At 42.5% G+C, this 26,334-nt stretch overlaps 1 protein-coding gene across 1 annotated transcript in view; it reads right to left on the bottom strand.

Annotated features, from left to right (window-relative positions):
- The window catches only part of LOC137431904 (nck-associated protein 1), a 343,894-nt gene that overhangs the window by 80,785 nt on the left and 236,775 nt on the right, over window positions 1–26,334 (bottom strand). Inside the window, exons 25-27 of the mRNA XM_068123738.2 lie at window positions 14,697–14,779; window positions 14,420–14,500; window positions 8,121–8,214 (exon numbers count right to left, since the gene is read on the bottom strand). Coding sequence (XP_067979839.1) covers window positions 8,121–8,214; window positions 14,420–14,500; window positions 14,697–14,779 — 258 coding nt within the window. The remainder of the gene's footprint in view (window positions 1–8,120; window positions 8,215–14,419; window positions 14,501–14,696; window positions 14,780–26,334) is intronic.

Genomic DNA, 26,334 nt, shown 5'->3' with positions numbered 1-26,334 from the left:
TGTTCTCTGTTTGCAAGGCAAAGATAAACAACACACAACACAACAACACAACACAACACAAATAAAACGGAGCCATTGTTTACTGATTTTTAGTCTCTGAATATATTTTCACATCATTTAAAAAATAAAAACCAAAATTACAACAGCAAGTAGTCTATCGAAAGTACTCAATTCTCAACAAGATATCTCTACCTTTGACTCACCTTTGCTGTCAGCACTCGGATGCTGTTATCAGTCCTAACACAAAGCACATCTGACACGAAACCAGCTACAAAATATTTATAAGCGTCCAGGCTCTTGTATGCCCGAAGCGTCTCGCGGGTGTATGGACTAACAGTGCTGTCAATGAAAAAGTTGTATATGTCCGGGTAGGAAACGTTAGGAAAAACATCGTGATCCTTGGACCATCGTGTAACTGCTGTCGCGTACGGGTCCACAGGCAGATGACACGGCCTCGGTTTCTCGCAATACCGCGAAAACGCCTCAACGGGCAAGCTACGGGCGTAAACTGACAGGTCCGTCTGATCAAACGACAGCTTTCCCGCCATGTTGTTTATGCCACCCAAGATGGCGGCCGGAACCGGTTGCCATGGACGACGCTCACGTGATGCAAGGCTTCTATTGGCGGTAGGCCTTTCCCTGTTCTGGGCGGTGGTTATCGTGATAAAATTTGGTTTCGTTTTTTTTCTCTTCGTCGTTAATCCGGCATTTACCGTGGGAGTTGTTGTATGCAGATGATCTGGTGTTGATTGCGGAAAGTATGGATGGACTGAAGGAAAAGATGAACATGTGGAAGGAATGTATGGAGACAAAAGGTCTGAAGGTGAATATCGGAAAGACGAAGGTGATGGCAAGTGTAAAAGCATGTGGTGAGGTGGAAAGAACTGGGAAGTGGCCCTGTGCTGTGTGCAGGAAGGGTGTCTGAGTGAACTCCATTCAGTGTACAATGTGCGCTGAGTGAGTTCATCAAAAATGTAGTGGTCTGAGAGGTCATTAACCAGTGTGGCAGCTACATTCAAATGTAAGGTGTGCACAGAGGGAGCTGCAGATGGAGGAAATGTTGAGTTGGATCTTGGAGACGGCGTGAAGCTGGAAGGTGTGAAAACATTTTGCTACCTCGGAGACGTGCTGAATGGAGAAGGTGGATCAGACTCGGCAACGGTTGCTCGAGTGAGATGTGCATGGAAGAAGTTTCGGGAATTGAGTGGCGTGCTGATGATGAGGGGAGTGTCGTTGAAGCTGAAGGGAAAGGTGTATGCTGCATGTGTGAGAAGTGTTATGATTTATGGGAGCGAGACATGGGTAATGAACGTAGAGCAGCAACGAAGGTTGGAAAGGGTGGAGATGCGAATGGTTCGACGGATGTGCGGAGTATCGTTGAGAGAGAGGAAGACAAATGATGAATTGCGAAAGATGATGGGAATAGAGCCTGTGATTGATGCTGTGAAGAGGAACAGGCTGAGATGGTTTGGTCATGTGTTGAGGAAGGATGAAAGTGACTGGTTGAGAAGAGTGATGGAAATGAATGTAGAAGGAAGTAGAGGACGGGGAAGACCGAGAAAGACTTGGCTAAAGATGGTAGAAGAAGAAATGCGGGCAAGGGGGTTAACAAGGAGAGATGCAGAAAATAGGGCAAAATGGAGAAGATTGTCATGGGGACCGCAAGGCTGACCCCCGCTCTAGCAGGGAAAATGGCCTTTAAAATGCATGTTGTTGTTGTTGTTGTTTGTCGTTAATCCGGCATCTTGCCGGAGTATCGACGTTTCCACTTTAAATCATATTTATTTTCTTTCGTTTGGTTTCATTATTACTACTTTTCCTTTTTTTCTTTTTAATCTCCTCAATCCGAGTTGTTCGGGTAAAACGGAGTTCTTTTGTTTTAGTCATGGCGACGACTCATTCGCGGCAAGACGCTGCGTTCGGATCGTTAACCCGCAAACATGCTCTGGTTTGTGTCCCTCCTGAAGGGATTCCGACCGAAGAGATCGTCTTGGCGGTTGGAGAGGTTATCGGAATCGAACATGTACGTGCTGCGTCACGTATGAACCAGAAGGTTGTGGTCTTCGTTGCGGATGAGCATCTAGTTCACGATGTCGTGAGTTCCGGGTTAACCACCGAGAGTGGACACTTTGTTATGGCCTCCCCGATGGATGTCCCTGCAATGAAAATAATCGTTTCAAATTGTCCTCCCTTCGTGTCCAATGGAAAACTCGTGTCCGTTTTGTCTCGATATGGTACAATCGTTTCGAGAATCTCGACGATCCCCCTCGGGTGCCGCCATGAAAAAGCGAAGCACGTGATGAGCTTTCGACGGCAGCTCCACATGGTTCTTCCAGACCGTGGGGATGATACGGGTTTAAAGATTTCATTTAAGATTAAAATCGATGACCGTGCTTATCATATGTACGCTTCATCAGCGACCTTAACATGTTTTCTCTGTGGGGCGTTTGGGCATTTAAAGAGATTTTGTCCTAAAGCTGCTCGTTCAAAGTGTGGGGAATCAGGCCACATTGATCAAGATTGTAAAACGGTTAACAACCCACTACCTCGTGTGGTGGAGGAGGTGACACACGGTGTCTCAAATGTTTCCGCTGACACTGTGTCCTTACAGAGTGAGGAGGGTTTTGTGACTGTGGCAAAAAAACGTAGAGCCTCCGCTCCTCGTGGCTCCACTAGTGCCCCCAAAGTAGTTGCACTGGATACGAGTGGTGCAGTAGCTGAGGAACCTCAAGATAGTGAGAAAAAAAGATGGATTACCTTCCAATGATGGAATTTTAATCCAAAGTGCACGAGGTGGTACGGTTCCATCAAATAGTTGTACAAATGAAGGGTCTATTATTACTGATGAGACGTTGGTTGAATGTAAGGAGATATCACCATCATCATCATCATCATCATCATCATCACCACTGCCTGAGCCTCAACAAAATAGTGCATCAATCCTTCCTGATGTTCCCATTGCAACAAATGATCAGAATACAGTTTGTGTGGCCCCGACGGAGGTTCCCGACGTAGTTGTACAAGATGGTGGTGTAACAGCCCCATCTCATGTCGAAGTAGACCTCACCAGACCCAAGACCAGTCTATAAACGAGTTGGTAAAGGTCCAAACTGAAATTTGCGAACCTGGTGGAATGCTATCTGGGCTGTCTGCTTCAGATGATGACATGGAGGTGACGTCACAGATGATGACTGTCACAGTCGTCATCTGAGCAGTTACAAATACCCCCGAGGTGATTGTGACCTTTCTAAATGAGACATTTAGGCAGCAAAATGTTATGATTGAAAAACATTTTCCTGACTTGCTTTCCTTCATGCAGACTGCAAAGTGTATAGTCAGAAATTCTAAAGATTTTGAAGTAACAAAAGCACAAATTCATCGACTGAGGAAATTCATCACAAATGCAAGGTTGGAACTGTCTCAACAGCAGCTAAACCCCCCTTGATAAGGCATGAAAAGGAAGGAAGTGCTGCTTGGCACCTTAAACATGAATGGCGGTGGTGCTAACCATTTACGTCAGCTCCAAGTTAAAAACTTATCGTTTCAGAAACATATCGATATATGTTTATTGCAGGAAACACACATAACAGAGACTTCACAGCCTGACTGGCTTCGCCTTAATACTGGGCAGTGCTTCTTTAGCAATCTGTCCTCTGTTTCTGCGGGAATTGCTTTCTTGCTTCGTCCGGGGTTTGTTCCTGACTCTTGAAATTTTAATGAAATAGTTATAGGACACTTAGCATCCTTCGAGGTGGTCTATCAAGGATTTCACCTCACCTTACTCAATGTATATGCTCCGAGTAGCAGCTTAGCTCGTAAAGATTTTTTCACACGTCTGGCCAACTACCTTCACACAGTAGCCTTTGATCATTGTATCTGTATTGGAGGAGATTTCAATTGCACCTTTGAACCTAGTTTAGATAGAAATACACCAGAACCACATCCAGAATCTCATAAAGATTTATTGAATTGTTTTTCATCACTTGGTCTACTTGACGCATGGCGTATACAGCACTCTACAACATCTCAGTACACATGGAGCCGTTGTGCTAGTGGGTTAAAACACTTGCAAGGCTTGATAGATGGTATATTAATTCCACTTTTAGAAACGTACTCATGTCTTGTAATCATTTTCCTTCTACTTTCTCCGATCAACACCTGGTAGTGCTTGGTCTATCCTTTTCTCAGTCAATTCGTAAAAGTGCGTATTGGACTTTCAATACCAGCTTGTTGGAGGATTGCTGTTTTAAGGATGCTTTTCGTAGTTTTTGGGAAACACTCATCCAAAGAAAACCTTGTTACTCTTCTGTTCAGTTATGGTGGGATAACGTGAAAGCCCAATTTCGCGTTTTTTGTCAATATTTTAAGTCCTTTTGCAAAAGCAAGAGTAAGCTTGCTGTTTCGCTCTTAGAAACTGAAATTTTACACTTAGAGGAAGACTTGGCTAAGTCTCAAAATGGCAGGAAACTTCAGTTATTATTGGAGAAAAAAGCTTATTTAAGATAATTGATTCATGAAAAAGTAATGGGGATGTCAGTTAGACTCAGAATCCAAAATGTGAAGTTCTCTGACAAGTTTTTTCCAGTTAGAAGGGGTTAAGAGGTCCCAAAGGCAAATGTTTTCCTTGTTAGATGCTAAGGAGAATATTACACAAAATGAAAGTGACGTTAAGATGCTTGTGAAAAGGTTTTTTTTCTGGTTTATTTGCGGAGAAAGGTGTGTAAAGATATGGTTGATGATATGACGAATTACCTGCCTTCGTTGAGTTGTGACCAGTGTCAAGGTCTTGAAGAGCCGTTTACTTTGGAGGAGCTCAGCACAGCTCTGCGTAGCTTTGAACACCGAAAAGCCCCTAAGATCGACGGCCTTCCAGTGGAATTTTTTGCAGCGTTTTGGGACATTTTAGGTCCAGAAGTACTACTGGTGCTACAAGAAAGCTTATGCTCTGGCATACTACCCCTCAGCTGTAGAAGAGCAGTGGTATGCCTTCTCCCAAAAGGTGGTGATCTCCGTCGGATAGAGAACTGGCGCCCCATCTCATTACTGTGTTCTGACTACAAACTTTTTTCCAAATTGTTGGCCAATCGGCTAAAGGTCGTCATTGGTACTGTTTTCATCCTGATCAGTTACACCATTCCAGGAAGATCAATCTCTGATAATGTCTTTTTAATTAGAGACTTGATTGACTGTGGCCTTAAGGAGGAAGAGGGGCTTGGGTTGATTTTCTGGGACGTTGAAAAGGCTTTTGATAGCATTGATCACATTTACATGTTTCATGTTCTGCAAAAGTTTGGTTTTGGTGAAACGTTTATAGGTTTTGTGAAATTGTTATACAACAATATATTTAGTTTGTGCAAAGTAAATAATCGTCTTTGTCCACCCATTCAGGTTCAGAGGGGTGTTCAGAGGGGTGTTCGGCAAGGCTGTCCTTTGTCAGGGTTGCTGTTTAGCCTTTCTCTTGAGCCACTACTCATAAGTCTTAGAGCCTCTCTTTCTGGCTTTGTGCCTTCTCCAGAAGAGAACCACATCATGGTATCAGCATATGCTGATGATGTCTGTGTAATCATTAAGAATGATAAGGACCTAACTATTCTTGTTGAGTCCTTACACAGGTTTCATCTTGCTTCACTTTTGCGGTGCAATTGGCAAAAGAGCAAAGCTTTGTGGGTTTCCTCAGCTCACGGTACATCCGGTAGGCTTCCCTTTGCCCCCCTCAGTCTCTTCCGAAAGATATAAGTTGGACAAGAGAAGGGGTTAAATACCTAGGTGTTTATCTTGGACCCAATCAGTACTCCCATATTAACTGGGAAGGAGTGGTAGAACAGGCAACCAAGCGGCTCAACAAATGGAAAAGGTTCCTTCCACAAATGTCCTTTAGAGGCTGAATATTGATTATTAACACCTTGGTCGCCTCTGTCCTGTGGCATAAGTTTATCTGTTTGCAGCCACCAGAGGGCTTGCTTAAGGCTATTCAACAGACATTGGTTAATTTATTTTGGGGAGGTTACCACTGGTTGCGGTTGGACGTACTTTACCGCCCCTTGTCTGATGGTGGCCAAGGGCTCATTGACGTAAAGTGTCGGCTGATGGCGTTTCGGCTGAAGTCAATACAACATCTGCTCAATGTTGAAAAATTGCCCTGGTGCCTTGTAGCACAACGAATATTGAGGCAAGCCGGAATGCTCGGCTACGGCCTTGAGACTTTTTTGATCGACTCCAAAAAAGTTGATGTGTCCCACCTTCCTCTGTTCTACCAGAGCTTGTTAAATGCTTGGCAAGCCGTAGTGGTAAGCCGCCAAAAGGAGTCCTATGATGTTAAAATGTTTGCGGGAGAACCTCTATTCCTCAACCCACTCTTTCCCCAGGTTCCCAAAAGCCGTTGTTTTGCCCAAAACTTCATTTCAGGTGGCATCAGAAATGTTTGGCATCTTCGTGACTCAGCAAATTGTTGTTTGAGATCTGCTAAGGAAGTCGCTGAGATTACTGGTACCAGATCAATGAGAGCGGTAGGTCAGGTACTTGTAAAAGTCATTCGTACATCCTTTAGACTTGGGTTGCAGTGGAGTACTGGGGTTAAATGGGCATCCCATAATCCTTCGCTTCCTAACTTACTTGTTGCTTTCACTGGTTCTACTTTGTCTCCAGTCAGTACTGGCTCTTGTTTATTTAGTAGTCTTGAGAGTAAATCTATTTACCAGTTCTGTCTTTCATTGATTAATGTAAACACCTCTGCAGCAGGAGTTATGAGATGGAAAGCTCTTTTGCCTGATGCCACCCCTTCTGAACCTGAATGGAAATCAATGTATGGTACACCTGTATCAAAAAGGTCGGGTGATTTACAATGGAGACTGGCTCACGGGGTATTGCCAACAAACACTTTTGTAAACCGTTTGGATGCCATGGTATCGGTGATCTGTCCCTTTTGCAATAATATTGAAGATTTGTTTCATGGGTATGTTGATTGCATACGATTGTGTCCTCTTTTTCTTTTACTGAACAATGTGTTTGGTCAAGTTAATGTTCCGTTTTCTCTCCGGTTGTTTATTTTTGGACTTGGAGTCACTTCAGAAAAGGAAAAATTGTTAATGTTTTTAAATTATTTATTGTCAGAGGCTAAACTGAGATCTACTTGTCGAAAAAGCAAAAATTAAGGGCAAGCCACCCGAGCAATGTAATGTGATCCTGCATTTCCAATCCCTGATCTCAACTCGGTTAAAACTGGAATTTAAGTATTATCGTAGCAATGCAAATATTAAGGCTTTTGTTTGAAACATGGTGTGTGGGAAAAATATGCGGAGGAAATGAAAATGTATTAGAGATTTACATGTAGGTGTTTCCTTGTCTTTGCAATCTCTTGTTTTGGAATGAAGTACATTACATTGATTGTTTCTCCTTTTATTTGATTTTCTATGAATTTTGTTGTATTCTCTTGAAAACTGTTTTTTTGGTTTATTCTTGTTGACGCTTGTTTTTGTAGTTTTATAATAAAAGGACTTAAAAGTCAAGTCTGTGTCTCTCTGTGTCTGTCTCTGTCTCTGTCTCTGTCTCTGTCTCTCACTCACTCACTCCCATCCCTTTGGGAATCGTCGAGGCTAAAAGGTAGATAAAGTGTCGTCTCCACAAGCAACGTCTGAAGAAGTTTCGGTCGGAATATGTTTGAGCAATAACCAAACTCCATGTAGCCCCATTAGCTAAAGCTAGAAGCAGAAAGATGCATTGAATATTCGTTGGATTTCACTACAATGTATGTTTCATGGAACAATTTAGCTTCGTTCTCAATCATTAACAGTGTGATTTAATCAAAGTCAAGACAAAACAACTTCAGCTGAAACAAGATCAGAAATTGCCAAAAGCAATGTAAAGAATAAATGTACAGTATGTAACATTTCAAATGTATTTTTGCTTCATAAAAGAGAAAATACAACCATAGTTAGATGGATGAATACATAAATGACTGTATTTTGTGGAAACCCACGTTCATTTGTTTCCACTTTTGGAACCTCATACCACTCATTGTGAAGATTATGTCAACAAAATGTTTGTCATCGCTAATGTCAAAACAAAACTCATTTGTATGACATTTTGTGTCAATCCTACAAAATCAACAATGAAAGGCAAACCTGCTTTCTGTGATGAAAGAGCCATCACAAGAGCCGGATCAATCTCACAAGCAAGTCCGGCCGCAGAGGACAGTTCGTACACACTCATGGCCACCTGCGCACGTAGACAAACAAACCAAGAGCTCACCAGGGATTCATTCAGAGGCTATCAGAGTAATTTATAAAGTCACAGAATGATAGTATCTTACATCACCGTAGGTTTTTGACAACTTTAACAATCTTGTTTCACACTACAAAAACCAAACAAAGATAGGTAGTGCTGGTTATGCACTTTGTGCACTTTGGGGGCAGGAGGGTGGAGGCGGGAAATAAAGAAATAAAACAATAAGACGTCATGCAGAGCATAACACTTGCAAAATCCACCGCTCCCCCCAAAAAGGTTGCCATTGATACATCAAATTGTCCATTTCATCAAGATTAAAGTTGACGATTTTTCAGATGTAAATTGATATTAGAAGTTTGACCTTGAGTTGACCTTTGACCTTTTGACTTCAAAAATAGTTGGTTTACCATTTCAGTGATTCTCTTTGTAATTGCTGTTTAATTTTTACGTCAATCGGATGAAAATTGATGATTTTGGAAGTTTGACCTTGAGTTGACTTTTGACCTTTCAACCTCAAAAATAGTTTGTTTCCCAATTTAGTGACTCAATATGCAAATGCTGTTCAATTTTCAAGTCAATCGGATGAAAAATGGTAATACCACAATGTCTTCTTCTTCTTCAAACTTTCTTTAACAATTCTATCGTGTTATTTATATTATAGCGGTTTTGGGAAACCGTGAAGAAATAATGGCAACTACCATACAGGTCCCTTAGAATAGTTATTTCACAGCAGAACATTATCTTAGTCCCTTCCCCTTATATGGGTTAGTATGTCATTATGCGTTGGGGAAGGAGAAAGACAGGCCTTCCACTCATAAGGGGATAATTGCCAGGCAATGCACACCATCCAAGCACCAGGTAAAAGTGCCTTCGAGAGTGTTTGTGGGGGCAGGGGAGGCGACACTCCACCAATCAGCAGCACGGAGAACACCCTCAAATAAGCCCACCTCTCGCCAGGGCTAGACAAAAAGGCCTTGCACACGTGCCTCTCGCTCTTGGCCGTTCTCTCTCTGCCCCCTCTGCACGTGTGTATGTCTCTCTTGGCTGGACCCTTTCTCTTCTCTTCATGTGCCTGCATGACACTCTCTGCTAGATGGAAAGGCCTGGAACTTTGTTCGCTGTGCACGTGTTTTTCACTTTCTGTGCACGTGGCCTGCCAGCCGATCTCGATCTCGATATCTCGATATCTCTATCTCTATCTCTATCTCTATCTCTATCTCTATCTCTATCTCTATCTCTATCTCTATCTCTATCTCTATCTCTCTATATATATATATATATATATATATATATATATATATATATATATATATATATATATATATATATCTCTCTCTCTCTCTCTCTCTCTCTCTCTCTCTCTCTCTCTCTCTCTCTCTCTCTCTCTCTCTCTCTCTGTCTCTGTCTCTGTCTCTGTCTCTGTCTCTGTCTCTCTATGCACGAGGCGATGACGTATCCTTCTCGCTGCAAGAGGCCATGACGTACTCTTACTCTGCATGAGATCATGACGTGCTCTCTCTCCACGTGTACTGGCTCGTACCTGCACGGTTCCCGACGCACTCACTCTGCTGAGTTCACGACACTTTTTGCCTGCTCGTACTGGGAATCACCTTTGCCTGCTCGTGTTCGTGCTTTTTTTTTTTCTTTTTTTTTGTATACTGAATCGAGGCTCGTGAAAGAGCTAACATTTATTTCACAGACAAACAAACAAAGTATATAAAAAGGGGAGCGGTAGACAAGATGGGGAGAGAAGGGGAAGCACATAAACACAACATTTGAGAGCAGGGACATCGGGAATGTGTGGGAGGGAGAGGGCTTGGGGGGAGGCGGCGTGGGAAGGGAGGGGGGGGGTGGGAAGTATAAACACAAGGACACCAAGGACTTCCAGGAAAGAAGTTTATATTTCAAAAAAGAGGTATTTTTCAGAAAAAGAGGTATTTCAAAAAAGTGGATTTGGGGTGAAATTAGCGGGGGTAGAAAAGATCAAGGTTTTGGATGGGGGAAGATAAGAGATGGTGGTGAAGATGGTATTTAGTTAAGTGGTTTTAGACGATTGGACCCTGCTATCGCGCGATGGACCAATTGGCATTCGTAGTTGCTGGTTCGCAACCTGCCGAAGTACCAAGTTATTTGTGCGTGGCAGCCTCGGGTCCAGTAAGTTCGCGAGGGAACGGAGGTTAACCCCTTTATAGTAGACCGGAACCCTGGGCCGTAACAATATATTTAAAGCTATCATAAGAAACACATTCGTGACTTACCTGTATTCATGAGCGTGACTTTTTTTGTTACTTTGACTTGATTAATCGAGATCGAGATAGTGATATGGGCAAAAGAAAATATACGTAATAAAAATTTGGCCGGAAGTACAAGGTAAGCTGTGTATTGGGGGCACATCTGCTCTGTGAGGCTGCAAGTTCAACTTTCCCAACCAGTTTTTGATAAATTTGTATTGACCTTCCCTTCCAGCTCGAACTGATAATTTAAAATAAATATTAATTTGTGCTCAGTTCCTTTTTATTTATACGTGTTGGGTTCTGATTTCTGATTTACAGTAGATATTCAATCAGAGCACAAAATATATTTGGCCAACCTCCCCCATCACTTCCCTCCACCCCCACCCCCCACCTCCCGCCCCCGTCCACCCCAGCACCATGCACCCCATCCCCGCTCCATGATTCCCCAACCTCTCCCCACCCCACCATCACCACCACTAACCCCTACCCACCATCCCTCACTCCCTGAGAAAGCAAACATGGTCAAAGATGCTTATCCCACTGAAGCGAAGTGTGGTGAGGCATGCGGAGCGCACCGAGCCACGCTAGTCTTAAAAAAACAAAAACAATACTAAAATCAGCCACACTGAAAGAAATAAACATAACTATTCATTCATTCAGGAAAAAAAAGTAACAACGAAACACCACAACAGAACAGGTTCCATAAATAAAAACCAAGCACCACCATAGAAGAGATGGAGGGAGATGCTCAGAAAGGAGACAGGCCAAATACAGAAATTCCAAAGAGGAAATCAAAGCCCAAAACTAAGATGGAGAATCCAGAAAATAAAATACAAAAATAAAATTGAAGACAAACACCTTGAGGTAATGGTTTCTGAAAACAAACTGGAAATTGAAATGATAGCAAGGAAAAAAAAACTACAGTGAGGATAACATGTGCAGAAAACAAGGCCAGATGTTTGAAAACAACCCGAAAAGATTCTACCGTGAACTACGGAAACTGAAGTGGAATGTGTCATCCCATCCTCAAAAGGATGAACTAGAATGATTCTGGAAAGAAATTTATGAAGATCGAAAATAACACAATAAGGAGGTGGAATGGATCCGAAATCTGGAAAAGAAAAAGCAACATCTTTTAGAAATGGCCTCAGTAATAATTGATGCAGAAAAGATAAGACAACAACTTGCAAAGATGGCAAACTTCAAAAGCCGAGGCCCAGATGGGATCCCAAACTTCTGGTTAAAGCAATTTGATGCTCTCCATGTTCACTACGCTCGAGCATTCAATGAACTTATCCAAGGGGATCAGGAAATGGATGAAGGGCTCACATAAGGTAACACCTTCCTCATCCCAAGCTCTGAAGAGACCCAAATACCCCACAAATCACGATCACAAATAAATCACCTGTCTACCAACAACATACAAACTTTTAACAGGAATCATCACAGACACATTGTACCACCAACTAACACAACAAGGAACCCTAGAGGCAGAACAGAAGGGATGCAAGAGAGGATGTTACAGAACAATAGACGATCTATTACTAAAATAGAATGGACTCAGTAGAGAGCATACTTCCGCCAGGTTGGCCATATCACTCAATGGTGAAGAATCACTTAAAAAATTATACTAGCTGGATCTGGATCTTCACCAAAATCGATTCGATTCTTCTTTGTCACACACACAAACTGTCCAACAAGTTTCGTCCAAATCCATCCTTAACTTTTTGAGGTATCCTGCTATGTATCGTTTTTGGCCCTATCTCCCAATGGCGAAGAATCACTTAAAATTATAGGAGCCGGATCCGAATCCGGATCTTCTCCAAAATCTAAACATTTCGTCCTCGTCACATATGCTACATCTCTGCCAAATTTCATCCGAATCCGTCCACAACTTTTTGAGATATTTTGTTCACAAACGGACAGACAGACAAACGGACAAACAGACAGACAGGGGTGAAAACATAACCTCCATCCACCTTTGGTGGCGGAGGTAACAAGGCCATACTCAAAAATTGCAACACGAGAAGAACCAAATTGTCCAAAGCATGGATAGACGATAAAAAAAATCTTTTGACAGTGTCCCACATTCATGGATGATAAAATGCATGCAAATGTATAAGATAAATCCCCAAATAATGAAGCGGATTGAGAAAGCCATGGATCTATGGAATACCACACTAATCCTGCCACACTCAGAAGGAAAGATTGAAATACCACGAGTAAAGATACGACATGGGATCTTCCAAGGAGACAGCCTTTCCCCCCTCCTGTTTTTCCTGGCCCTGGACCCACTAAGTAACTTCATTAATGAGCAAGGACACGGATACACCCCAACATCAAAAGAAACAGGAAAGGTGACGACCCGTCTACTGTATATGGATGATTTAAAAGTACTTGCACCGAACAACAAAAAATTGGCAGAACAACTGCAATTAATGAAATGGTTCTATGACGACATCCAAATGGACTTTGGCCTAGAAAAGTGTGCCAAGTGCACATTCATACAAGGTGGACAAACAAAATTGGACAACATAAAAATCGACCTAAATACAATACAGGAGCTAGACAATGAGGCATCTTAAAAACGCCATGGAGTAGAAGAGGGCCACCAAATGTGTCATAAAAATGCGCAAAACATGTAACAAAGAATACCTGCGTAGAACGAGGCTGATCCTGAAAACATACCTCAAAATATCATAACAAAATCAAAGCCATAAACCAACTATAGCAGTACCAATGTTCCAGTAGTTGTGGAATAGTAAACTTGTCACAAGCGGATATAAAAAAACTAGATATAAAAACAAGGCAACTCCTCACTATCCACAAAATGGTCTACAAAAATCAGTGCATCCCAAGAATGTACCTGCTGAGGAAAAAAGGAGGTGGCAGCCTGATGGAACTCAATCAAGTTCACAGAGCAACGACTGTAGGATTAACAGAGTACGTGAAAAGCTCAACAGACGACACTGCAACACTAATTAACAACGGAAGAGACGCGTCTCCTTGGCTTGAGCATCAGTCTCCATTTCATTGCTTATCCATGTGACTAAATCCAACCAATAAGCAGTGGATTGCAGATGGAACAGTCCATTATTATAGATAAGGGTAAGATGGGTCAGTCTATTATTACAGACAAATTAAGAGAAGTCTCCACGTGTCACAGCGACTAATACAGGACAGAATACAAAAAATAAAATCTCTATGGATCAAGCTCCAAGGGTGTGTTATAAACAAGGGTGTGTTGGCAGTTTTTTTCAAAAGTAGTTTCACAAATATCGGTGGAACTAGAATTGATAATAATTCAAACAAAGAATAATTTGGCTTCACATCTGTCGGCTTGGAAACCTATATTTATACTTTAAAAAAGTAAGAAATAAAAAATTATAATTTATACTTTCGTCATCAAAAGCACCTAAAATGTCCATTTACCGTTTTCTACAGCTTCTAAGATTCATGGAAGAGCGGTGAAACACATCATGCATTAACATGTAATCACATGCAGAGACAGCAGAAAACACAGGACGTGGTACAAGAAAACAAACCCTTGACTTTGGGGAAAGTTACTTACAGGAACACACTGTACTGGGTGACAGCAGCACCATCTACTGGCAGTGCTTTCTCTCTGATGTCGGTGGGGCACTTTTTTATGGGAAATTATCGCTCTTTCAAGGATGCCAACTGATGGGGGTTGTCCATGCTGTATCCTCTAAATGCTGAGTCTCCAGTGGGGAAGCGACACATACAATTTTTGAAGGATTTGGAATGATTTGGCCAGGGTCAGAATCTAACTGTTGACCTCACAGCGGGCGCTATAACGCAATGCCAGTTAGTCATTTTCATGCCAGTTAGTCTCATTCATATATTTGAACCAAATAACGCATTTTGGTAATCTTTTAAAACTCATTATATGAGTATGTAACGATTGAGGTACCAACTTATCTAAAAAAGATTACTCTTACCTTTATGTCTGTTTCCCTTGGAATGTGCTCTTGAAAGTTTTTTATGGAGCTCAATAGGAAAGGGATGTGGTTAGACAGGACCTGAAAAATCAAAACGCAACAATCTTCCAGACTTTTTATGACGATGAATAAATCACAGTAAACTTTCAACAACAAGTTTCAACTGCAGCTACATAAAACAATGTTCTACATTATATAATCTCCATGCTTGTAAGCAATGGCTGTCTTCGTGGTGCAACATAAGATCTCAAACAGTCTTATTCGAGGATATACTCACATCTTGCAAACCATCCTGAGCCAAAGCACGGAATGACAAAATGGTACCAATGATGCACATCCTTTTCAAGAGGCTGTCAACATCTAGAAAAACAAAATGTTGAAGTGTTAGAATTTGTAGATTCCCAACATAATATGTGCTTGATGACAAGGCTCCCGGTAGGGCTGGCAGGGTGGTCTAGACCAGTGCTTCCCAACTTTTTTCGCGATGTGGCCCAACTGGCTTTTGACCTGACATGTCATGGCCCAGTGGGGATCATAGCTATTTTTTGAAACCAAAGTGTCAATAAGAAACACAACTTAATTCAATTTAAACTTTTAGAGTATTTAATGGAACAATATTTCTCATTTGAACAATTTATTTGTGAAATGAATTAATACGAGCGAAGTAAAGCAAATTTATTTGTGACAAAGGGTCTTGCAAGAAATTTTTAGAACAGAACATCAAGAAAATCAACTGAAAAGGCAAATTAACACTTCAGACTACAAAGCTTTTCCATAAAAAAACAAATATTTATTTTAAATTAAGAAATGAAACTCTATTAACACATTGCAATAATAACCAGGAAAATAAAAAATATTTGAAAACTCATCTCCAGGGTGCTTTGCTTGTGGGCTGTAACACAAAACATTGCAGTATCTGCCAATTGAAAAAAAACTCAAACCAGTTTAACCTAAAGCTACTTTAATGAGAGATGTTCTCCTGAATTTTCTGCACCAGTTTCCAAATCCTAGGTTCTTTTGTAGAAAGCACACATCTAAGATCTGCCTCACATTCAAGGTGGTTCCGAGCCTTTGTCTTCAGCTGCACCAACGTTGAGAAGCCTGATTCACAAAGATAAGTTGTTGCAAAGGGCAGGAGTTTCCAAAGGCATTCCTTTGCAATGTTGGGGTAGCATCCCATCATTTTTGGCCAAAACTCAGAGATAGAGGAAGCTTCAAAGACATCTCTGCATCCAGAATCATTTTGAAATTCAATCAGTTCATCTTGCAGGTCATCCTGGATGTCACTGACTTTAACAAGAAAAGGATTCATCATGAGCGCCAGTCCTCTCCCGATTTCTGGAAAGTACTGCAGAAATTATTCTCGGAGACAGCTGAGGTGTGTCACAACATCCGTTCCAACGCCAGGATCCAACGGCTCATTAATAGTGACTTCTGAAAGAGATTCGAACATGGTAAAGTTCCCTTCCTCAGCCTTTCGTTTCCAGTTTTCAAGCTTCTGTATAAATGCACTGAGAGTGTCAATGAACTGAATGACAGTTGTTTCCTTTCCTTGCAGCTTTAGATTCAGTCTGCTCAGTTGATCAAAAATATCCACAAGGTATGCGAGGCAAAAGACCCACAGCTTTTCATGGAAGGAAGCTTCAAGTTTGTGCTTTTCTTGCATCTGTAAGAAACTCTGCATCTCTTCTCGGAGTTCAAACACTCGTACCACAACATTTCCTTTTGATAGCCAACGCACCTTGGTGTAGTGAAGCAGGTTCTTATGCTCTGAATCCATTTCTGTGCACAATTGCTTGAACAGTCGGGAATTCAAAGCAATGCTTTTCACGTAGTTCACAATTTTGATGACTTGTTCAAGAACATCCTGAAGATGAGATGGAAGGGTTTTTGAAGCAAGAGCTTGCCGATGAATCAGACAATGTACAGAAATGATGCCTGGAGATAGATTTCGAACACGCGCTTGGAAGCCACTTTTTGCTCCAGCTGGGGCGGCATCGGTGCACACTCCACAGAGATTGTGCCAGTTCAGTTCCTCATGGTCAAAGAACTCTGTTACTTTTTCCATCACATCCGCAGCTCTGATATTTCTTTCGAGAGAACGGCAGAATAAGAATTCTTCCTTGATGGAATCACCCTTCACATACCGAAGGCAAGACGCTGGGAACAGGATGAAACATCTGTGGATTTATCCAACTGAATTGAGAACAATCCAAATGCAGCGTCTTTGATTTCAGCAATCACCTGTTCTTTTATGTCGCGAGACAAGTCAGCAATCCTCCTTTGAACCATATTATTTGACAGAGGAGTTTTGTTGAACTTTTTTTCAGCTTCTTCTCCAAGCAGAATCCTAGCCATCTTCAGAGCACATGGCTTGATCAGAGTCTCTCCGACTGTGTGAGGTTTCTTCTGTTGCGCAATGAGGAGGCTGACGGCATGAGAAGCCTCCGTAAGACGCTTGTTTTGCTGAAATAATGTTCCACTTTGATCCAAGCGCGGGCGCTTCACGTTCTCTTCGATTCGCTTGAAGAAGTCCACATCCTTATGTTGATGATGTGGATGAATCTTCTCCAAATGGAGCTTCAACTTCGATGGCCGCAAAGATTGATGTCCGAGAACTTTCTGGCACAGGACGCATTGTCCCTTTAATTCTCCACGATCATGTAAGGATGTGAATCAAAACTTTATGTATTGCTCATCATATCCTCGTTTTGTCATTTCAGAAAAAAAAAAAGGAAAAATATAAAAAAACAAGACTAAAAAAAATATGCAGGGAATAGTGGGTGACTACCACTGGCTACCAACAACACACACAGAATTGAACTCTTGTTTTAGGCCTTGTACGTGAAAAGATTATATTATTTGGGCAAATATTGGGCAGTCTCTGTGGCCCACCTGGAAAACGTGCTGTGGCCCACCAGTGGGCCATGGCCCACTGATTGGGAATCCATGGTCTCGACTGTCGTCAAGACTGTAGACACTATACCCCAAGAGGCTAGCAGGATGGTCTAGCTAGACTGTAGTCTAGACTGTAGACTCTAGACCACGAGAGGCTGGCAGGATTGTCTAGAGCTAGACTGTAGTACAAGATTGTCTACTCAGAGAGGTACACACACTTGCTTCTCGGTCGTTTAGCCTGGGTTTGAATTTCGGCCCAGTCTAAAATTACTGTCATCCCGGTGTTTTGCAGTTCACAGGCAGGATGATTCATCAATGTGTGTGCCGTCCCTCGGAAGGGCGTTAAACGCATGTCGCATGTCCCGTCTGCCAGCATTCGTTGGTGCACGGTAACAACCCCACGGTGTCCTTCCCAAATAATAGGAAAACTATCGCCGGTGTCACGAAACAGATCTGCCCCCGGCAATTCTGTACCGGCACAGATTCGCCCCCCTCGAAATAGATTCGCCCCCCTGCCACAAAATAGACTCTCCCCCGTAATAAAATCGCCCCTTCATAATATATATGTACATGTTTCAGCAGATATTCAAACTTGGAAAAAGTGTAACAATTGTATGGCTCTTGGTGATTGTGGAAGAGTTCTTTTACAATTAATCTACAACTAGAGCAACTGAATATTGGTGTAAACCAATAAAAATAAAACCATAATAACCATAATAACCATAAAATAACCATAAATAACCACAAAAATAACCATAAAACCATAAAACAATAACCAAAATAAAAAATAAACCAATAAAAATCCATCAATAATTACTATATCAAGTGTTCAAGTATGTCTTTAAAAGATTGAGAAAATGTGTAAGTCCGCACTCAATCAATTCCCAAAACAATATTAGTAGTACTTTTATCACGTCCCCTCTTGTAAACCAATATTTCCATATGTATATTTATATATCCGCAAACGAGAATGGGGGGCGATTCGATTCTGATGGGGGCGAGAAACGTATCCGCCGGGGGGCGAGTTTATACCGGTACAGATTCGCCGGGGGGAGTGTTCACACGGGGGCGGATTTATTTCGTGACACCGGCACCATGAATAAGCTACAAATTCCTGCCCTAACCTTAGTCAAATGTCAGGCCTGGCTAGTCGGATAGTGAAAGACTTGGGTCAAGTTTCCACGGGTCAAGCACACAAGAATGTGAGAATAATTGTGGATATTAAACAAGAAGATTGCAAGGCTCCAAAAATATACAATTACCAATGCAAGCGAATCAAATTCCATGACAATTACCAATACAGACTAGTCAACTTCCACTCCAATTACCAATACAGACTAGTCAAATTCCACTCCAATAACCAATATAGACTAGCCAAATTTCACTCCAATTACCAATACAGATGAGTCAACTTCCACTCCAATTACCAATACAGACTAGTCAAATTCCACTCCAATTACCAATAGAGACGAGTCAACTTCCACTCCAATTACCAATACAGACTAGTCAACTTCCACTACAATTACCAATACAGATTAGTCAGCTTCCACTATAATAACCAATACAGGCTAGTCAACTTCCACTCCAATTACCAATACAGACTAGTCAAATTACACTCCAATTACCAATACAGACTCGTCAACTTCCACTCCAATTACCAATACAGACTAGTCAAATTCCACTCCAATTACCAATACAGACGCGTCAACTTCCACTCCAATTACCAATACAGACTCGTCAACTTCCACTCCAATTACCAATACAGACTAGTCAAATTACACTCCAATTACCAATACAGACTCGTCAACTTCCACTCCAATTACCAATACAGACTAGTCAAATTCCACTCCAATTACCAATACAGACGCGTCAACTTCCACTCCAATTACCAATACAGACTAGTCAACTTCCACTCCAATTACCAATACAGACGTCAAATTCCACTAAAATAACCAATACAGACTAGTCAAATTCCACTAAAATAACCAATACAGACTAGTCAACTTCCACTCCAATTACCAATACAGACTAGTCAAATTCCACTCCAATTACCAATACAGATGAGTCAACTTCCACTCCATTTACCAATACAGACTAGTCAAATTCCACTCCAATTACCAATACAGACGAGTCAAATTCCACTAAAATAACCAATACAGACTAGTCAACTTCCACTAAAATAACCAATACAGACTAGTCAACTTCCACTACAATTACCAATACAGACGAGTCAAATTCCACTAAAATAACCAATACAGACTAGTCAACTTCCACTAAAATAACCAATACAGACTAGTCAACTTCCACTTCAATTACCAATACAGACTAGTCAAATTCCACTCCAATTACCAATACAGACGAGTCAAATTCCACTAAAATAACCAATACAGACTAGTCAACTTCCACTAAAATAACCAATACAGACTAGTCAACTTCCACTACAATTACCAATACAGACTAGTCAAATTCCACAACAATAACAAATACAGACTAGTCAAATTCCACTCCAATTACCAATACAGACTAGTCAACTTCCACTCCAATTACCAATACAGACTCGTCAAATTCCACTAAAATAACCAATGCAGACTAGTCAACTTCCACTCCAATAACCAATACAGACTAGTCAACATTTTTTCTTTTTTCTTTTTGTACTGAATCGAGGCTCGTGAAAGAGCTAACATTTATTTCACAAACAAATCAACCAGACAAACAAAATATATAAAAAGAGGGAGCGGAAGACATGATGGGGAGAGAAGGGGAAGCACACAAACACAACATTTGAGAGCAGGGAGAAGTGTGGGAGGGAGAGGACTTGGGGGGAGGAGGCGTGGGAAGGGGGGGGGGGGAGGTATAAAACACAAAGGGGTCCAAGGACTTCCAGGACAGAAGTTGGTATTTCAAAAAAAAAAAAAAAAAAAGTGTAGGATTTTGGGTGAAATTAGCGGGGGTAGAAAAGATCAAGGTTTTGGATAGGGGAAGATAAGAGATGGTGGTGAACAGCTGTTTTAAAGACCTGGAGGGTGGTGTGGGATTGAAGAGAGTGAGGGAGTTTGTTCCAGAGGCGGGAGAAAAGAGGAATGAAGGAGTGAAGGTGAGCAGAAAGTCTTGATTTTGGCAGTTTAAACCTAAGAGGGTTGCAGGCAGATCTTGGGCGACCTGTAGGAATATTTGGGGGACAGAGCCCAGAGAGAGCTGGGGGGGCAAGGCCAGAGAGGAGTCGGTAGAAGATGGAAAGACCACCAACCTGCCTGCGGTGAGTGAGTGAAAGGCCCTTGGAGTTAGCTTCATCGTGGGAGATTCCAATGATTCTGAACGCTTTGGTTTCAACAGCGTGAAGACGAGCTAGGTGTGAGGCAGGAGCACCAGACCAGAGGGGAGACCAGTATTCCATAGAGCTGCGGATGAAAGCCTTGTAAGTGGTGAGGAGCTCAGGTGTACCAAGGAAGGACTTCGCACGACGGAGGATGCCCAGTCGGCAACTGGCTTTGGAGGCCAGATTTGAAATGTGGTTTTCCCAGGAAAGAGCATGCCAGATAGTGAGACCCAAAAGCTTGAGTGACAGAACTTCTTGGAGAGGATTATTCAGAAAGTGGATGGGAGGGTTGTCCAGTCGGTCTTTGCGGAGAGACATCGTAAGAGTGTGAGATTTGTCAGGATTGAAAGACATGTTCCACTTGTTTGCCTAGTCTGTGATTTTGTCCAGGTCTGCAGAGTGAGGAGGCTGCAGACTGCTGATCTGAGGGATGAGGAATGGAGTGACAGAGAGTAGAGTCGTCAGCAAAGAGATAGAGAGGATTTTCAAGAGAGTCAGAGAGATCATTGATGAAGACCAGAGAAAGCACAGGGCCCAGAACACTGTCTTGGGGAACTCCAGCCTGAACAGGAAGAGGAGATGAGAGAAACCCATTCAGGGCCTCACGTTGACTACGACTAGAGAGGAAGTCCGCCAGCCATGCATGGAGATTTCCATGGATATCAAAGGAGGAGAGTTTGGTGAGCAGAGCAGGGTGCCAGACCGTATCGAAGGCACGTGAAATGTCAAGGGAGACAGCTCTAATTTCCTGTTTGGCGTTGAGGACCTCCATCCATTGTTGAGAAAGCAGAAGCAGCATGTCCAGAGTAGAGTGACCAGGTCTGAAAACAAATTGATGGTCAGAGATCAAGCCATTGGAGAAGAGGAAAGATTTCATATCTGAAGCAATGATGGATTCCATGACTTTGCTGATAATTGGGAGAAGGCTGATTGGTCTGTAGTTGCTAGGATCTGTTTTTGCACCCTTTTAGTGCAAAGCGGTGATGTTGGCTGATTTCCAAGCAGATGGTAGATGACCTTGAGCAAAAGAGTGGGTGAAGAGAACAGAGAGAGGGTGTGAAAGAGCTTAAGAACATGATTTTCGGACCCGTGGGCTGATGCCGTCAGGACCAGTTGCAGAATCAGAGTCGAGGGTTGACAGAATCTTTTCCACCTTGACAGGAGGAAAGGACACAGAGTCCAGGAGCAGCTGGGTACGACTGGGTACGGTGGGTAGAGAGGGATGGGTTTGGGACACAAGATTTAGAGGCAAACACAGAGTTGAGGCATTCAGATTTTTCACGTGCGGAGTCAGCCGTGTAGCCGTTTGAGGTGAGGGAGGGGATGGAGTGGGAACAAACACCAGAAACAGATTTTACAAGACGCCACCAGGATTTGGAAGAGGGAGACAGATAAGAGAGCTCGGTCTTGAGAACGGAGAGATATTGTTTCCTGGCTCTCCTGAGGGTGGACACACCCTTGTTTCGGGCTTTGTGAAAGGAAATGAGATTTCCTTCCGTTGGATTTGCTTTCCAGGAGACGAAAGCAAGTTGTTTCAGGGCAACAGTCTCACCACAAGATTCCGTGTACCATGGATGGGAGGAAGGGTATGACAACTGAAGACGAGATGGGATAAATCTGTGCATGAGAGAGAGCAATTTACTTTGAAAGACTTCCCAGGATGAGTTGATGTCAGAGGCGGTAGAGATGGGAGATCAGTCCAGATGATTGATGGCTGCTTGAAGACCGTGCCAGTTGGCCTGAGTGAAATGCGAGACTCGCTGACGCTGAGGAGGCTCTCTGAGAATGGTCAGAGAGATGTCCACTTTGACAAGCACATGATCAGATGAGCCGATTGGAGCAGAAGAAGAGCAGCAGACATTTTCAGGGAAGTTAGTCATAATCAAGTCCAGAAGAGAAGATGCTCCGTTGACTGAGATCCGGGTTGGGAAATTGACAGATTGTGTCAGTCCCAGTGAGTCACAGAAGTCCTTTGCTGAAGAGCCATGGCTGGTGAGAGGGGTACCCACACCCAGCCAACTGGCACGGTGACAATTGAAATCACCACATATGAGGAAGAGAGAGTTGGGATGGGTAGATAGAAGTTGGTCCATATTATCAGACAGCGAGATGTAGATGGAGTCATCACTGTTTGGTGAACGGTACAACACACATATGAACAAAAGGTGATAACGAAGGGGAAGCCGTAGCCAAAGGTATTCCTGGGGGTGAGGTGGAGAGAGGGCAGTGGAGGGCGAGTGAGGAAGAGACTTTTTTTAAAGATAGCAACCCCACCTCCAGGACGAGGCTCAGGTCTATCATACCGGAGGAGGGAGTAACCTTGCAGAGATACCAAGGAATCAGAGACATCATGAAGGAGGAAAGTTTCTGTTAAGCAGATCACATCTGGTTTGTCAGAAGCAACCTGTATGGAGAGATCAGTCAAGTTTGAGCAAAAGCCCCGGATGTTTGAGGTCCATACCGTTAATGAAGAAGAAGGGGGAGCATCGGATACAGAACGGGGGGGGGGGGGGGGAGGGGTAGGGTAGGATGTGGAAGAGGAGGAAGAGGTAGGGAGAGCTGTTGAAGGTGTGTCAGAGATTTCAGAGATTTCAGAATAGCTTGGAGAAAGGGAATAATGGGGCAGACAAAAGGTTTAATGGAGATTGGGTGAGGCACAGTGAGGTGTTATTTGAGGAGGGGGAAGAGCGAGGAAGAAGGTTGGGGGAGATGAAGGTGAAAGTTGGAAGGGGGAAGAAGCGGGGAGGACCCTTTGAGGAGGAGGGGTGAGAGGGGAGTCTAGGAGGGGAGGAGCGAGGGAGAGTCTCGGAGGGGAGGGGTATGGGGGGAGTTTAGGAGGGAGGGGAGGGAAGGGGCAAGGGGGGAGATTTGAAAGGGATGGGTGATGGGGAGGATTTGGAGGGGAGGGGCAACGGGGTAGATTTGGAGGGGAGGGGTGATGGGGAAGTTTTGGAGGGGAGGGGTGATGGGGAAGATTTGGAGGGGAGGGGCAAGGGGGAAGATTTGAAAGGGATGGGTTATGGGGAAGATTTGGAGGGGAGGGGCAAGGGGGAATATTTGAAAGAGATGGGTGATGGGGAAGATTTGGAGGGGAGGGGTAAGGGCGTAGATTTGGAGGGGAGGGGTGATGGGGAAGTTTTGGAGGGGAGGGGGGATGGGGACGTTTTGAAGGGAAGGGGGGATGGGGAAGATTTGGAGGGGAGGGGTGAAATTGGATTTTGAAATGTGTACGATTCATGGGAAACGAACATTTTTTGCAAAATGAGTTTGAGACCTTCGAGTCAAAAATACGTTTGAGGACGCTGAAGGAGGGGTGGAGTGCAGGAGAGTTTCGGGAATGTAGAAAAGAGGAACTGTAAGAGCTGGTATTTTTTTTTTTTGGAATGAATAGATTTGGTGAGCAAGACGAAAGCATCCTTTTATAGGAGAAGAAGAAAAAGGTGTTATAATATATGACAGAATACAGTTCTTCAGGGGAGAGATTAAACATTTCTAACCACGTGATCGCGTGATCACGAACAACGTGAACGAAGAACGAACGAACAAATAAGAACAACAAATAAACGAATAAGAACTGAGAAGGAAATATTTTTTGGGGTTTTTTTTTTTTTGAGTAGAGATATTAAACAAGGAAGTATGGGGTGAACGACTGGGACGAAACAGAGAACGTAAATAATTGCAGCGCATTCGACGAACCGCTGAGAGAAAACAAAACCACAAGGTCGGAGACGGTAGCCTAAGCCTACTAGTACTAGTACTAGGCCTCAGAATACGCAACACGAATTAACCGACGATTGTGTATACATGTACGAAAAATTAACACCGAAAATTTTCCTAAAGACACGCTATAGGTACACACACCGAAAGATAGATACAGTCTCGACAAAAACACAATTGTGAAAAAGTTACTTAGCTTCGAAAGCGTGAGCGCATGGACAGCTTCGAAAAGACGTGACCTCGCCGACAAAGATCTCACGAGATCCACTCAAATAAATTACCAATCCAGACTAGTCAAATTCCACTCCAATTACCAATACAGACTAGTCAACTTCCACTCCAATTATCAATACAGACTAGTCAAATTCCACTCCAATTACCAATACAGACGAGTCAACTTCCACTCCCATTACCAATACAGACTCGTCAAATTCCACTAAAATAACCAATACAGACTAGTCAAATTCCACTAAAATAACCAATACAGACGAGTCAAATTCCACTCCAATTACCAATACAGACTAGTCAACTTCCACTCCAATTACCAATACAGACTTGTCAAATTCCACTCCAATTACCAATACAGACTAATCAACTTCCACTCCAATTACCAATATAGACTAGTCAAATTCCACTCCAATTACCAATACAGACAAGTCAAATTCCACTAAAATAACCAATACAGACTAGTCAACTTTCACTCCAATTACCAATACAGACGGGTCAACTTCCACTCCAATTACCAATATAGACTAGTCAACTTCCACTCCAATTACCAATACATACTAGTCAAATTCCACTAAAATAACCAATACATACTAGTCAACTTCTCCTCCAATTACCAATACAGACGAGTCAAATTCCACTCCAATTACCAATACAGACTAGTCAACTTCCACTAAAATAACCAATACAGACGAGTCAACTTCGACTCCAATAACCAATACAGACTAGCCAAATTCCACTCCAATTACCAATACAGATGAGTCAACTTCCACTACAATTACCAATACAGACTAGTCAACTTCCACTCCAATTACCAATACAGACGAGTCAAATTTCATTGCAATAACCAATACAGACTCGTCAACTTCCACTCCAATTACCAATACAGACTAATCAACTTCCACTCCAATTACCAACACAGACTAGTCAAATTCTATCCAATTACCAATACAGACTAGTCAAATTCCACTAAAATAACCAATACAGACCAGTCAAATTCCACTAAAATAACCAATAGAGACTAGTCAACTTCCACTCCAATTACCAATACAGACTAGTCAACTTCCACTCCAATTACCAATCCAGACTAGTCAACTTCCACTCCAATAACCAATACAGACTAGTCAACCTCCACTCCAATAACCAATACAGACTAGCCAACTTCCACTCCAATTACCAATACAGATGAGTCAACTTCCACTCAAATTACCAATACAGACTTGTCAAATTCCACTACAATAACCAATACAGACTAGTCAACCTCCACTACAATTACAAATACAGACTAGTCAACTTCCACTCCAATTACCAATACAGACTAGTCAACTTCCACTCCAATTACCAATACAGACTAGTCAACTTCCACTCCAATAACCAATACAGACTAGTCAACCTCCACTCCAATAACCAATACAGACTAGCCAACTTCCACTCCAATAACCAATACAGACTAGTCAACTTCCACTCCAATAACCAATACAGACTAGTCAACTTCCACTCCAATTACCAATACAGACTAGTCAACTTCCACTCCAATTACCAATACAGACTAGTCAACTTCCACTCCAATAACCAATACAGACTAGTCAACCTCCACTCCAATTACCAATACAGACTAGTCAACTTCCACTCCAATTACCAATACAGATGAGTCAACTTCCACTCAAATTACCAATACAGACTTGTCAAATTCCACTACAATAACCAATACAGACTAGTCAACCTCCACTACAATTACAAATACAGACTAGTCAACTTC

Source organism: Myxine glutinosa, chromosome 7, assembly GCF_964187855.1.
Source record: "Myxine glutinosa chromosome 7, kmMyxGlut1.1, whole genome shotgun sequence".
NCBI lineage: Eukaryota > Metazoa > Chordata > Myxini > Myxiniformes > Myxinidae > Myxine > Myxine glutinosa.
Note: the sequence above shows the minus strand (reverse complement) of the source record. Positions and strands in the feature narration are given on the sequence as shown.